At 33.3% G+C, this 16,563-nt stretch overlaps 2 protein-coding genes across 3 annotated transcripts in view; one reads left to right on the top strand and one right to left on the bottom strand.

The window, feature by feature from the left end:
* Nucleotides 1-1,215: 1,215 nt before the first annotated feature.
* Nucleotides 1,216-4,170, bottom strand: LOC144847776 (uncharacterized). The gene is made up of 2 exons (XM_078704291.1): nt 3,629-4,170; nt 1,216-3,363 (listed from the first exon to the last, which is right to left on the bottom strand). Exons 1-2 carry the CDS (start codon nt 4,168-4,170, stop codon nt 1,464-1,466), a joined length of 2,442 nt encoding a protein of 813 aa, XP_078560417.1. The 3' UTR covers nt 1,216-1,463.
* Nucleotides 4,171-4,526: 356 nt separating this feature from the next.
* LOC144847434 (prickle planar cell polarity protein 3-B-like) overlaps nt 4,527-16,563 on the top strand; it is a 40,252-nt gene continuing 28,215 nt past the window's right edge. For both annotated transcript variants that reach the window (XR_013613743.1, XM_078703798.1), the window contains exon 1: nt 4,527-4,888. Coding sequence is in view for 1 of the 2 variants with exons in the window: in XM_078703798.1 (XP_078559924.1) it covers nt 4,826-4,888 (63 nt within the window). In the remaining variant the exon portion in view is untranslated. The remainder of the gene's footprint in view (nt 4,889-16,563) is intronic.

Raw genomic sequence — 16,563 nt, 5'->3', positions numbered from 1 at the left:
TCGTTTGGTGAAATAATATCGAGTGAATTGTTAAGGTAAATAAGGATTCGCTTGATGGTTTTCTTGGGTGTGGAGCAAACAATGGTTTAGAAAAACAACCATTCAAACAGGATTATTCGATTTTTCAAATAGGGATCGCTAAAATTACCCCATTATATTGTACCTTTTACCTAAATAAATCGAATATTTTACACATGCAACATTTCCAGAGTCTCAATTAACTGGTAAACTAACTAATAACTCATTCGATAACGTTTTAGTATAAGGAAACAGAAAAAAAGGAAAAACATGTAAAAATGGAATATCTTGGTGCGTATAAAGCGTTTTACGGTGAACGAGTATTATGAATAGGAACTTAACCAAGAGTAAGTATAGCCTTTAATTATGTATGTTGATTTAACAATGACTCAGTCGTCTGAAGGTGTATGCTTTGTTGCCGCTGACATTCCTAATACTTCCCCTACTTTACACCTATTATTAGAAAATGGGCTGAGAAGAAGAATCCCAAATGTTTTCGTTATTATTCAGAAAGAAATTCAATGGGTGGAATCATGATAGTGACAAATCGAAACTGAATTTCTAATAACGTCAAATACGAAAAAGTATCATTTACGAAAAAGTATCTTTATATAGATAAGCCTCTATACCAAGTAAGAATACATGTCGTATGGGTTCAATATGTCTACATAATCATCATATGCTATAATCCTGAATTTAATATTGTTAATGAAAATATGGTAATGATAAAAACTGTTATTATTCTCCATGGATACAGAATTTTGCATCGTTTAATCATAAATTAATATCACAACAATCAGGAGAATTGAGTTAGTTGTTGCTGCGTAACGTGACAAAGTCAGACTCGTTAAATTCCTATTTTGTTTGCAACATGTAGTAGGTCTAACCTATTTCTCCATTGTTGGAGACATAAAGATCATCTCTATGTTTGAAAGGACAGAGGAAACAAAAAGTGAAACGAAATATCTGTGCTGAAGGCATGTCAAGTCTACTGTGACATTCCATTTGGCATCGTGTGAATACAGCTTTACGATCATGTCAAGTCTACTGTGACATTCCATTTGGCATCGTGTGAACACAGCTTTACGATCATGTCAAGTCTACTGTGACATTCTATTTGGCATCGTGTGAACACAGCTTTACGATGACGTCATGTTTTCAAGTTTCAATTCAATACAAAAGTGAAATAGATTCGAATAAAAGAGCATAATAAAAATTACTGTGATTTATTGATTGATAGTAGGAAGAAGTAGAAAACCGTAATTAAATTGTACACTATCTATGTTGTATTGAATACTGTACAGTTAAAATAAAAAGCCTACAACGTCAAGTAGGAGAAACTATGTTTTGTGTTCTTTTTTCTTAATTATAAAATGGCTAATTCTTTATGATGATAATGATTTATTGACTTGATGATAATGAGCTATTGACTTGATGATAATGATTTACTGACGTGGTGAAATGGCCTCTTGCGTGGGAGTGACGTTGCACCCCAGCTGGTCTCCCCAGTCGATGTGGCCATACTCTGTAGTCAGCTTGTCCATGTTGTGCAGTCTACACTCCATGTCAGAGTACTCAGAGTCCATCCTTTTGAACCGTTGTTCAATGTTTAGATTAACATGACTAAGTTGCCTGATGACGTTCTGCAAGTCGCCTTTAGCTTCCACCAATCGACTGAACTTACACTCCAACTCAGTACTTCCCTTCTCAAACTTAAGCAACTTTGATCTCAACTTTTCGTTTATTTCGTTCAACTCATTCACTGATGTTTTCAGGTTTTCATTATCCCCTCTTAGTAATCGCACACTCGATTCTAACTGGTCATATTCACTCGTTAAAGCTTTAGTTTTTATTTTCTCTTCGCTTAAATCATTTTCATTTTCCAAGCATCGCTGTTCCATAATCTCAAGACGTTTCTGTGATTCTGTTTTTTCTGCGAGCAACGATCTGTTTGCACTTTCTAGATTTTCTGTTCGTGTCTTCAATTGTTCAGCTTCGTTGGTGGCAGCATCATGACTTAATTTAATACGTTCAAGTTCAGATTCTAAGATGCATTTCTGTTCGTAGCAAGCTACATTTGCATCTTCCAGTTTTTGCAGTTTCGTTTTAAGTTGTAACAACTCAATCTGTCTGTCGTTGTTGTCTTTTCTCAAACTACCTAATTCCACCAAGTTGTGAGTGTTTTCAGTCATTGTAGACGATAGTTTTGATTGCAACTCGAGTATTGTCATCTGCAACCGTTCATTTTCTTTACGTAACATGTTGGCTTCACTTTCAAGCTTTGCTGTGTACTTCAGCTGATCGTTCGTCTCCCGCTCCATCGTTCGCAGTTTAGTTTTCACACAAACACACTCGTTATTTGATTCTTCAAGTTGAGCTGATAACAGTACATTTTGTTTTCCAGTGACTGATGATTTCGTTTCCATTTCTACGATTTCTCTTTCAAGATCTCTCATATTTTGATTCCATTGAGATTTCGAGTCTGATGAATTACGAAGACATTTGTTTAAATCTTCGTTTTCTCTTCTCAATTTGCCAACTTCGCCCGTAAATTTTAAATTGTCTTCTGTCAGTCGACATACATTAGCGGATAACTCTTTATTTACCGCTCGTAGTCTTAGGATTTCGTTTTGAAGAACTTGGTTCTTAGTTTGAATACAATGTTGGTCAGGGTTATCACCATCATTATAGTATTTATTTTCCATTTGTAATGATTCAATCGTCGGAGTTGGTGAAGATCGGCTATTAGTACTGAGTTTGTCTATCGAGAATATTTCATCAGACGTCGTCTGTGTGCAGATCGTGCGCGTATCGTTCTTCTGATTGTCATAACAGTCGTCCAAGTTGTCATAAGACGTCACCAGCAAGGTACGATTTTGCTGGAGAGATTGGGTCTGATACTTAATGCCTTCAAAAGATTTCTCAGACACTTGCCTTAAACTTAAGATTGATCGACTTAAGCCTAACTGTTTAATGTCATCTGTGATCGACCATGAGCTGTCAGTGATGGATACATCTGCAGACAAACACTCGTCTTCGTTATTGGCGATTCCACCATTCTGCCATTGAAATGCTGAACTTAATTCCACCATTGACTTAAACTGATCAATCATCCTTTCAAGTACAATTGCAACTTTCTTCTGGTCACACTCTATGGTGGCGCTATCTGCGATGTCAGAGCGATCAGCTAATTCCATTCGTAGAGCGTCCTCTTTACATGACACTGTATCCAATATCTCTGATACGATACTTTCTAGGCCGAGATTACAACATCTGGTTACGATCTTTCCAAACAAACTTTCTAAATCCGATAACTGCTTATCGAAGTGCAGTTTTTCAGGCTTTCTACGTTTAAAAAAATAATAATATTAGGCCTAGCGACTTTTATAACAAAATGATTATTAACTTTGTTAGTACAATGATATTTAATACAGTGTTGAATTGAATAATAAGCATCTTTGGAGATGACTCTGTGGTACTGTATTATAGTATGGCGGCGCTACACACATTAAAAGACCATGAAGTAAAATATCGATATTCTATTACTAGCCTAGGCTAGGCCTAGCAACGGCCTACTCTAGGCTCATAAGTGTTGTTCCAACCATTTTACCTGTGTTTTCCGGTTAAGCTTCGTAGTAACTTTGACGATTCCTGAAGGATGGGGTTTTGCTCATCCACGTCTTTAGACATCAATTCGTTTGACACAGAAATACTTTCCATTTGCTCTCCTGTATTTTCTTGTCTGTCGCGATTTTCTTTAATCTTAAGTGCTCTGTCATAGTAATCCTGCATTTTGACGTCCCATTGACCTCGGGAGTCCATAATTTTTCCATCTGGCGACAAAATAATCTGATGACCGTTGATAAAACTTCTATCAGCATACTGCACCAAAACGACACGTTGTCTGTCTTTAGCGACACACCACGTGATGTCAAAGCTACCAAAATTCTTACTGTATGGCAAAGAAGGCGGCTTTAAGAATGTCGGAGTCCTTCCGTCTGCTTTCAGTAAACCAAATGGGTTGGGCCTATCACTTAGTTGTTTCAAAAGATTTGGGTCGAATTTTTTACGGTTGCATTTTCTTTCTTGTCCTTCTTTCCTTTCCTTGTATTGCTTTTTTGGAGGTGAAGTAAAAAGTGATCGAAAAGGCATGATTGCGAGCTAGAAATAACAATTATTATAAAGGTGTCGGTATTTCAGCATTTTTTATTTACTTAAGAACAAAATAAGTAAACACGCATATGTTGTTAAGCGACGGTATCCATACCAATACGCGCGTGAACCTACATCCGTTTTGCGCGCATTCCTTACACACGCACATCCGTTTACGTACTTCCTTCTTATAGCCATGACGACGCAGCGCGACTCAGATCAGCAGCTCTCTCGAACTTTTGAACACACTCCAATTCTTTCCTCCTGCAAAACTTTTCTTATAAATAGGTGGCGCCCTACAGACCAATAATACTTTACTGGGAAGTACATGCTCAGTTCGCACACGAGGCGGAGAGTTCGGTCAAGCGTGGTGCTGGCATATCCTTGAGAAAAGTTCATGCATTAGCAGACAACGAAGTGAGGAGGAATTTTATATTTTTCATCAGACAGAACATCTTACAGGTGAAACCTGTTAGAAAATCATCGATTCTTGTCGATTCCATCCGTTTTATAAACATTTTAAAACTATGGAAATATGCTAGCCCAGAATTTGATTCTGTGAGGTATTTCTGCATGAATATCATCTCCCGCAGTTTATCGTTTTTGTAACACGGCTCATCATCATTCCATCAAGAAGTCAACGACCATAGTTAGTATGGCTGACGGCGGTAAAATTCAAGCTAAATTTCGTCGTGAAGGGGGAAAACCAGCTAAACGAGTAAGTACATACTTACATTAATTATAATCTTTGGTTTATCAATGTACTGTCAATTCGCTAAAAATATTAATTATTTCTACAAATAACACGTGATTTATTTACTGTAACTATATTTGAATAAAACATTTATGACATACAATATTTGCACCTTTATAAAATATTTTCACATGTTGTCGTCTGATAATAGAATAAACATCTGCAAAAAAACCCCAGAAATTTTGAAAGGAATTAAATGCAATCTAGAATACTAAATGACCTAATCAACACAAAGCCACAACTTAAGTAAGCCACTTAACCACAGAGTATTAATACCACAAAATCCTCCACCTGCACAATAACAATATTGTATTAGTCACCCAGCCTGTGACTCCACAAATGAACCTGATTTGAGCCCTTACAACCTTAATCTCTCACGTCGTCCCAAGCTACCATTTTGTATTAAATTAGTCCTGCAATTGAAATTGTCAAAACCAAAAATGAAATTACCATGTGAAAAAGAAGACCAAAATTAAAAAAACTGTAAATACTATAATTTTAAAAAATTCCACCTAATTCATAGGTGAAAATATACTCTTTAGAGTTAGCCTTGTGCGGCTTAAAACTGACCATTATTTACTTTTTAGGAGTGAATGATATACTGTTTACCTTCTAGGTGTGATGCAAAGGGCCTGCAAGGTTAATCTATTGGTATTTGCTGTACATGAATAGTGTAAAGCACTCTGGATTAATGTGTCTTTATAATGCGTTTTAAAAACTCATTTAATGTTACTCAATCATGGTTTGGGAATATAGAGACTAAAGCCTTGTCTACACTATCAAACCTTATGTGACAAAAAAATGATGATGTGCCCATATATGGACATATGATGTCATATCACTACCATATTTGGTCACATCACTGCCATATTTCGTCAGATCACACTTTTTTTGTCAAACTTTGTTTGATTGTGTAGATTTGGATAATAGTCTTGAATGTCATTACTGAAGTTTATAAAACTGGTCCTTTCTAGATGTACTTGTACCCTAGTCATATTACAATTAATTAATCCCACCCCCTTCTTTTAAAGATGTATTGTCTCCCTGAAAAAATAAATCTTACAAATGTTGTCGAATAATATGCCATTTTATTGTCACCTAATAGTTGTTGTCTGATTTTAGTAACCTTTATTTTTAATGTTTTTGGGGAACAATACATCTTTAATTAAGGCTAAATTCAAACACAAAACTTATTACATTTTAAGTGCAATCAGGCATGGAACTATACATAGCCATATAAGTAATGTAGTTGTTTTACCTTTTCAGTATGAAAGGATAAAACATAACATGAATGTGATTAAAGATGTATTGTCCCCCAAAGCATGAAAAAATAAAGATTAATACAATCAGATTTTGAATAGGCAATTTCACAGTTTTAATAAAGTTATTCACTTCTGTAGAAAAAAAATCATAAAAAATAATTATTTCACTTATAAAAGACAAAAGAAATGGTTAATTTCAACCAAAAACCATTGTCTTCCAGACAATTTAGGTATATTTTGCTTTAGATTACATTTTTTTGGTGGAAAACATTGTTTTTTGGATCAAGTTTTTGGTCATAGTTAATAACTATTATATGATATTAAAATGGCATATTCAACAAAAAAAATTAAAAAAATTATTTTTTAGGGGGACAATATATCTTTAATAAATTTACCCTATGGTTTTACTAGCTCATATGTTTGTTTACAAACATGGTGCAATACTGAACCCCAAGCTATCTCAACACAATCATCAACTAGTAACCACCCCTGTTGAATATAATATTGATTTATATTAATATTAACAATACTATCTTACAGTACCTATCATCCTACAATAGACATTAAACAGTGAACTATGTACCCAGTTTGCAGACATTTACTATTTACATATTTTTATCTCTCGCTTATGTTCCATATTTATCTATATCCGTTTCAAAGGATAAAGAATTAAGATGAAAGGGATATAATTTTTTTTTTTTTTTAGTTTTTTGGCTGATACAGTGATAGCAAGACCTGTTAATTAGTGCCAAATAGGGTCTGTTTCTGCTGCATAGCACCGAATAAACTGATTATTTTAAAAATGTAATTTTTTTATTGACTGCATTTCTGCTCAATTTTTGCTTAAATCAGTGGGTGGTCCTTGACAAAAATTGTTAGAATTAACCCTGGCGGTTAATCAAATAACCATTATTTCGTGTTGCAGCTAAAAATTGCTAAGCGATAACCGGTTAAATGGCGTTCTAACACAGAATTGAATGGGTGTTTTTAACCGGTTAATTTGTGCTGTCTTTTAACCGGTTATTACAAAATTGTCCTGTTTCTGCTTTCAAGAAAATGGAGTTATGCAAACAGGACCATAGAACCATGGTAGGCCTATATCAACAACGGTTAAAGAATTTTCCCTCATCAATGAAAGAGAAGCTTAATAATATGATAACTTATGTGTCATATAAGTGTCTAGTTTCTCCAACTAACGTCATCAAGCAAGTCAAATCTTGTTATGAATGAAATATTAGCTTATTGTAAAATATTTATGGTATAAAGTATTAATTATATTAGGTTAAGTACAGCATACAATGTAATTTAATCATTTTATAGTGGTGCTGTTGCTTGGTGGTTAACGTGCTTGCCTTCCAATCCCAAGGTCCGGGGTTCAATCCTGACCTAGTGCTAGGGTTGTAACTCATGAATCTTCCAACTCCACTCCTTAAGCCTTAAATGAGACTTAGTTTAGAAACACGAAAAAATTATAAAATAAAAATGTATCCATCCTGTAATTGGCTAGTTACTCGATGCTTATGAAATAAAAAAATAAAATTTTCATCAATAATTTGATACATTATACAGTATATTAAATAAAATATATAATAAATTCATATATAGAAAACTCCAAAAATATACTGGAAATTAATTTGATTTTTAAATGTTTAATATCAGGAAATCGGTGAGAATGAAAAAAATCACCCGAACCAAGATTGTTGCAGCCAGTGCTAAACATTTTATAAGATAAAATAATATTAAAGGGATATAAGTCATTGTTGATGTGCCTAATTGTGTCATGTTTTGACAGATAAAACAATTGGTATGTGAACTTGAACACAGCATGGATGCAGTAGGTCAAATAGGCCATGTGCTAAAACATACTTTGAATCAATGAATGAGATATAACTAAAGACCTGTTCATATTCAACCTACTGCCCATAGCACAATTACTGTTTTGCTCCTGAATTGAGTTTGATCCATGACATTCATTCAACAAAGAAGAAAATGTCAACTACATAATTAGCTGATTGGATATTGTATGATTTAAAAATAAATCCATTGAATGTTTTCTTAGAATTTATTGGCACAGTAATAACTTGTGAGTGTATATGCGACTGAAAAAAAATGATATTGATAAAATATAAATCTGGTTTAAACCCACATAATATGAATATTCTGATAATTACACAATAGTTAAACAGTAGAATTATTAATAATTTGGCACCTGGTAAATTGGCCTCTAGGTGTCCCCTAAATAGAGGTTGGCCATAGTGTGGACACATACAGTATTGACTCTCAAACGAGTGGTTCTACTTATAATAAACATTGAATCTAATCCAATATGCATGAATCAATCCATATAATTGAATTACCAATTAATAAAGAAATAATTAAAACCAATTTACTGTTTAATTATATTATGACTTTCTTTTAATTTGCAAAATGGGATGATGAATCCAATGCTCATATTCTACTAATTACTCTTGCTTTCATAACTAAAGCATTGTTATTTTTTTTTCCAATACATTTATAGTCTGTAATATAACCTGAAAGTTAAGCAAGTCAGAGGTATGGTGTGCTGGCTTTTATTATAATTTGGCAGAAATACAGATCTCTATGAGGAAAGTATGTTAGAATGGTCCCACACTATATAGAGATAGTGTGGTTGGTTCCATTATCTGATAGGGGTGATTCAACTGGATTTCTTCTCTTTGTATAAAATGTATCCTCTCTTTAAAGTGACATTGGTTTATCCAGAATAAGCGGCTCTCATAGATTGTTTTTTTTTGGGGATCTGCACTTATAGATGATGGAATCGGATAAATGCCAGCATAGCACACCATACAGACGTGCCAACACTATTATTATTATTATTATTATTATTACTTGTATAGCGCACATTTATACAACATTTAATTATAATCAGCGGTGCTTCACATCAATTAGTATCGTAACATTGTTTGAAATATAGTGCTTTTAAATGTTTTTTAAACTGATTATAGTCGTCTAAGTGTTTAATGTGACTTGGTAAACTGTTCCAAATTTTGGGTCCTGCTACGGCGAACGAACGGTCAGCAAATGTCTTTCGTTTAGTTCGTGGGATTGTCAGGTTATAATTGCTGGTGCTTGAACGAGTACTGCGAGAAACATTCCGCACAGTAAGAATATCTCTCAGGTAACTTGGAGCGGAACCTTTAAGCGAACGCCATACAAGACACGCTATTTTGAATTGACATCTATGAGACATCGGAAGCCAGTGCAAGGATCGCACTATTCCTATTTAACTCAACTCAGCCTTGTTAAATAGAATCAGTCAGCATTTCAACTAGTGCAATATTCTTCCCATTCAACTCATGACATATTCTTCCCATTCAACTCATGACATATTCTACCCATTTAACTCATGATATATTATTTCCATTTAGCTCATGGAATATTCTCACCATCCAACTCATAAACATACATACATTATTTGTACCACCGTGTTGCTGTAATACTTTTAAGTAGTCGTAGTAGTAATCAGAATGCAATATGCATGATGTGCTAACTTTTCACACATTTACAAGAGTCAAATTATGAGCCGAGGCATCAGACAAAAGAAGCACACATGCTGGAGTGATCTATGCTTTAATGAGCCTTTCCATATTATGATATGCATCATTGCCTAATTATTCCATCATCCACTCCTGTCAGAGGATTAACTTGGAAGAAACAGCCGCTCGCTATTATGCACTAGTTTCCCAATGTTTCTCCACATATCTGTTTCAATGAGTTTCGCTCGATAATTATTCTTTCACCGAACAATGAATTGATTGGACGGTGTTACCCGGGAGCAAGTAATGTTGTATACATTACAGTGAGTATGTGAGCATTATGCGTAGCTTGAACATTACTCGACTACGGCAAATCATAAAATCACTAAAATAATCAATCATTTCTTGTAATTCCATGTTAATGGCTACAATTGATGTACAGATGTAGGTACAAAGACGAGGCTACTTACAAATTGATATGTCAGTCTGGCAGTCAGTCCTTTGATAGAGTTAGCAGTAATTTAATTCAAGTACATGAATATTCAAATTAGTATAAATTTGCCAAACACTGAATTTATTATTATTATTTTTTATTTCCCTTTTATTGCATTTAACTATCTTTGATATACATTTCATTTTGTTGAGCAGTGAATTCCAGAGGTAGTGTTTGGGTCGCCCCATTGATAGCTAAAATTACTTTAGGATATCTATTTTTGACAGACTATTAATATTATTATGCTTGCACTTTCACATTTAAAAAATGGGTTCATCCTATAAAGATTTAGATTTAATTTATTTCATGATATCACTAACATTATATGCCTCCTATATTATGTGTGTATTGTTTTGCTTGTGTTTTTCTGCCAAGAAAACAATTACGGTATCATTGTACTATGTATAAATGAATTAATAAATCGAATCTGAATGTGAATCTGAATCTCCTCCATCCAAGCCTGGTTTATAGAGTTTAGTGAAAGAATGGTGTACAAAAGGTGTGTATTCACATAATTTGCCATAGTTCTTTTTTTTTTTCATGCCATGGAAGATTGGCGTAAATACATAAGTTACACATTGCCATTATCACCACCATTGGAAGATAAAAAATGATTTTGATATTATCTAGGACGTACTAATGTGTAGGTTTAAATTTCATCAATTTGCTTCTACAGCTGATAATACGAGATGATTAAAGGAACAGTAAACGTGTTCTACTTCTATTTGACCTTTAAATCATTGCTGTTGATTATCTCCCTATAATTAAATTTAATGATTGAAAGTTTAAAAGAGTCATGCTCACATTTGTGAATGAAATTGATGAAAACGGAGTTCCATGCTTGATAATATAATAATAATTAGTTATATTTATTTTTTAAATGGCATGTATATTTTTAATGGGACAATATCATTTCAACCCATACATGTAAAGTCATAACTTTTTGACACCTTCAATATCAATCTAAAACATAATTTACTGTAAACATTAAGGATTTAATATCAATCCATAACTTTTGTTTACACAAAGTTGTTGCATTGAATTTCAATCAATAACTTTAATAGTATTTAATAAATTGAATATGATAGTTAATATAATATTAATCAACCTTAAAGCTCTGTCTACACTATATAACTAGTTTGACAAAAAAAGTTTGATGTGCCCAAATATGGTAGTGATATGACATCATCACATCACATAAAGTTTGATAGTGTAGACAGAGCTTTAGATAATGAATTTGTTAAAATAGTAACTACATAAAAATTTAAAAAGATGTTTTATTTATTTTCTTGTCTTCTCCCCTGAAATATATTTTGCATGTTATTCTACTATTGGGACAGCTTTTTCTCATTCTCACAGATTTCCTCATCTTTATCATTTCTAAACAATTTTAAAATTTGTGCCTAGTTACCTGGATAAAACGACATTGGCCTATTCTCTTGAATATAACATTTTATAAAACACCCCCATCAGATAATGGTACATTCCATGTGTATTTGTTATGTTCAGATTTGATTAAACTTTACAATGTTTATTAATGTTGCAATAGGCTTTGTCACTTTCAACTAGGTTGCATAACATTCATCAAAGTCTATACCTGCTATAAACCTACATTTTGTAGACAATTTGAACTTTGGTATCGTTGCTTATTCTCTCAAATTGATTTGTATCATTGTACCGTTTTATATTGTCTATGAATTCCAAAGGTCAGCAAGGCTTAATGCCGATTGTGTGTGTTTCTGTCCAATCAGACCGTATCCAGTGTGTTGTATTTTACTGATAGTAAAATTAAGACTAGCTACAACTACTAACATTTAATTACTGCAGAAATTATGACATGCTTACTGCAGTAATTATTATCATAGTCGCTCTTGTGATAATTCAATCTGATCTACCACCCATTGTCAAATTTGTGACCCTACTTTTTTGACTGTGCAGTATTGAAAATATGTATATATATTTTTTTGGTATATAGATAAGGTTTATTATGCTGAAAAATCTGATAACATTGTCTACCCAGACTGTAATACTTATTTGAATTGAAGAATTGTGTTGTGTATATTTTTTATTTTTAAAAGGTGTTTTTATTTTTGGTTTAATAATCAACTTTAATTAAAACAATAATGTATCAAATCGTTAATTAATAGTAGTACTGCTGTACGTATGGCAGAATCGAAACAATATATGAAACATACTAAAATGTTGAGTTGACCTGCAGAGCACACCTGTATATTAGCGTGAAAGGCAGTTAATGATATTCAGTATCTAGATTGATAATTCGCCTCAAAATGATCGCAACCTCGTACAATCGCTAATAGCATTCGGATTATTAATGAGCCTGACTTCAGTAGCGACTAATATGCTACACTTTTCACAATGGTTTCTGTAGTTTAGGCTTTTACAATTTTACTGTAATAATCAAAATACTGAAGATGAATGCAAATCTTTGCTCCTATCTATTTGTATTGTAATTGTTATTATAGATTGTCATATCTCTTCTCTCATTGATTTTTGATGCAGCTTTGTGTTCCAATTTAATCATTGATTTTATTTCTCCATGGTTTGATACATTTGTGGCATTATTTTAAAATTTTGAAGAAACATTTTTTTTAAATGAAAAATATGACATCATCATGTCCATATTATGGGCACATCACATTTTTTTGACACATGAAGTTTGATAGTGTAGACAGGGCTTAAAAAATAGATAAAAAGTGTTTCCTAATAGTATTTTCTAAATCCTTGGATACAACATAATTTAATATTTTAATGATTTTGTATATATTTTGGATAATTTATTCCTCTTTGTCAATATCATCTTCCGAAAATTAAAAATTCTTGTTAATCGATTTTACTGAAACCTTGGACAATGGCTTTTAAATTATCAATGCGTTGATAAATGGTTTTAATATTTTATGAAAGTTTTTATATTTTAAAATATTATTAGTCTGATCTTTGTCAATGCCATCTCGATTTTTCTGAAATCTCAGACAATGATTATACAATGAGCTTGATAAATTCTTAATTGTCTGGTTTTTATATTTTAAAATATTAATACCATTGTCATTGTCATCAATGTCATTGGTAATATTTACCCATTTATACAGTTTTAAATATTTCCAGTCACATTTAATCTCACACTGTGTCATTTGGGATCACTTTATATAATTTTAGGTCTATTTCGTGCCAAGCTTACCTGGATAAACTGACAATAGCCCTTTCTCCTCTAAGAGCGAGATATAACTCGAAAATTAGAAATTTTCATTGAACACCCCTTTCCAAAATGGTGTAACATAATTATCAAGCATGTCAAATTCAAAGATATATATAAGTATTGTACTAGAGCAACTTAATGTATACTTAAGCTGTTTTTACTTAATATCCAATATGTAAAGGATGTATATTATGACATATATTATTTAAGTAAATGCGTGAGTAACAACTAAACTGAACTGAAATTGAAACATATAGCCACTATTAAAATGTTGCAAACTGGAAGAGATCTGTAAATATTGTTTGTTTGAATTTATCCAGTTGATTTTAACACAGAATTATGTTTAAAATAAAATAGAGAGTAGAAGAAACACAAGGTTAATTTTAGCAAAATAGTGTTTTTTGTGTGTATTTTGTATTTTGTATCTTGTATTTCAGTCACAAATTTCTAGGATGATATCCAATTTTGATTCTAAGGTGGTATTTTTTATCAAATGATTTGGTCAACGTAACGTATCAGCATATTGCGTTACAGTCACACTTTTCTAGGATAATGTGCATACTAATTACTTTGTGTGTTCCACTGCTAATTAGTCTTGTAGAAGCGTAATCATAACAGATTATCTTTGTCAGGTCATATTGAATTTTTTTACCAAGGCTCATAGAGCGAAGGTTGAATAAGTGAGGTGAAAATATTGTTTTACTTAGCACCTCTGGAGAAAATTCAGAATGCTCATTTATTTGAGACACTGTGGCCATATTCACCATTCACATTTAGGCTAAGGGAAACACTTTTTGAAAAATCTCCTAAATGAATAAAATTTAAGGGAAATACTTAATATTTAAGGAAAATATCTCACTTAAGTGTGATTGGTGAATACGGCCAATGATGTCCCTATGTACTGAGAATTTGATACAATGATGACACAACAAAAAGTTGTTTAATTGTAAACAATATATTGAAGTATTGTACAGTGTTTTTTTTATGAAGGTGATCGCTAAATCTCCTGTAGCCTTGTTTAGATAATGGTCTTCATTCTATATAAATGGTGGTATAATCACACAGGGTGCCAATGTAATGTTATGCTAAATCTGATAGACAGCTGACATAGATACCCTCAGGCTATGGGAGGCTATTCTAGCCAATATCTTCTCTCTGTTGGTATCCAATCCCACTAGTGTAAATTCTACAAAGGAAGCTAGCCACTAAATATTTTTGTTAATTTTTCTTTGGACCGACCAATTTGTAGAAGAATAATTGTAACATACAACTGAATATTGATAATATTCTAATCTATTTCGTGCCTAGCTTACCTGGATAAACCAACAATAGCCTTTGTCCACAACGAGCGAGATATTTGTTATATAGTAGAACAACTTCTTTGGGACACCCCTATTCAGGGGACATCCCATCACTTTTTTGTGAAATTAATGAGGGGTAATATATGTTTTAGCCCTACAATAAACCCCTATTTAGAGGACACTTTCCTGTGAACGAGAGGGTGTCAGAACTACGATCAACCCTTAAGCTCTGTCTACACTATCAAATATGGAAGTGATATTCCCAAATATGGTAGTGATATGACATCATCATGTCCATATATAGGCACATCACATTTTTTTGTCACATAAGTTTTGATAGTGTAGACAGAGCTTTATTCATAGGACACACATAAGGGAATACGTTGTTGGGTCCCAAAGGTGTCCCCTTAATAGGTGTTCTATTATATAGATATAATATATACCAGATTAACTTCTCAAATGATCAATATGGTGGTCAAAGTCACTACCTTGAATCTTAAGTACGTACTAATGTAATTATGATGACATTGTCATTGGATTAAAAATCCTACAAAATAATTGTACCACAATGGAACTCTTCGTCTGAAGGTTTCACATAATTCATCGTCAGTGACTTTATCAGTTTTTTTATTAAGCACTTGTTAATTACAATTACAAAGAAAAACTTTGTCCATTTTGTGCCAGCTTACCTGGATAAACTGACAATAGCCCTTTCTCCTGGAAGAGCGAGATCTAGTAGCATCAAAGTTCTCTAATATTTTCTAAAAGCAGTCCGACCAAGAAAATAGTTTTTATTGTGCTTGGTGGCTATCAAAGAATTAATAAACGATCTGACCAACAGGCAAAAGTATTAGGTGAGCTATTGAAATGAAAAATAAACTTAAAGGAGTTGGCGAAAGGTGCCAAATATGGTATTAACCAAAATTGCTAATATAAAGCTTTTAAGCTCTGTCTACACTATCAAACTAGTTTTATGTGCCTAAATATGGTAGTGGTATGCTCAAATATGGTGGTGGCATCATCATGTCCATGGGCACATCACATTTTTTTGTCACATAAAGTCGGATGGTGTAGACAGAGCTTTACAGGTTGAAATATTTGTCACTGTTTTATTTGTGTGATATAAATATTTACAGTGCATTTACTTATAAGAGTATGTAGGTCTGTGTACCTCCACGGAGCATGCAATTACATTATCTTCAACATCTTTCAATTTTCTTCTTTTTTTGTGCCAGCATGTGTTTATTGCAATGATAAATTGACCACAGGAGCTAGATGTAATTTGATACATCATATTCAGATAATTCTATTTGTTTTATTTGTAGTTACTATTTCAAGATGACCAAACCAGGGTTACAAGTTGTTTCAAATGTACTGAATTCTATATTCAGTACAGAGATAGGGATGTTACTTGAATAGAGGTTTCCCATGATATGGGTGTCACATGATAGGGATGTCACATGATAGGGTGTCCCATCATAGGGTAGAGATGTCACATAAATAGAGGTGTCACATGATAGGTGTGTCACATATGAATAGAGGTGACCCACGATGGTAATGTCACATAAATAGAGGTGTCACATGATAGGGGTGTCACATGATAGGGGTGTCACATGATAGGGGTGTCACATATGAATAGGGGTGTCACATATGAATAGGGGTATCCCACGATGGGGATGTCATATGAATAGAGGTGTCACATATGAATAGGTGTCCCATGATAGGGGTGTCACATGAATAGAGGTGTCCCACGAGTAGAGGTGTCACATGATAGGGATGTCACATATGAATAGAGGTATCCCATCATAGGGGTGTCGCATATGAATAGAGGTGTCCCATCATAGGGGTGTC

Source organism: Antedon bifida, chromosome 7 (genome assembly GCF_963402885.1).
Source record: "Antedon bifida chromosome 7, ecAntBifi1.1, whole genome shotgun sequence".
Taxonomy (NCBI): Eukaryota; Metazoa; Echinodermata; class Crinoidea; order Comatulida; family Antedonidae; genus Antedon; species Antedon bifida.
Note: the sequence above shows the minus strand (reverse complement) of the source record. Positions and strands in the feature narration are given on the sequence as shown.

Bases quoted from the DNA above. Each gene is read 5' to 3' on its own strand.
- LOC144847776 (XM_078704291.1), bottom strand. From the start codon at position 4,170: ATGCCTTTTCGATCACTTTTTACTTCACCTCCAAAAAAGCAATACAAG. The intron at 3,364-3,628 runs GTAAAATGGTTG...TTTTAAACGTAG, and splicing joins AGCTTAACCGGAAAACACAG to AAAGCCTGAAAAACTGCACT.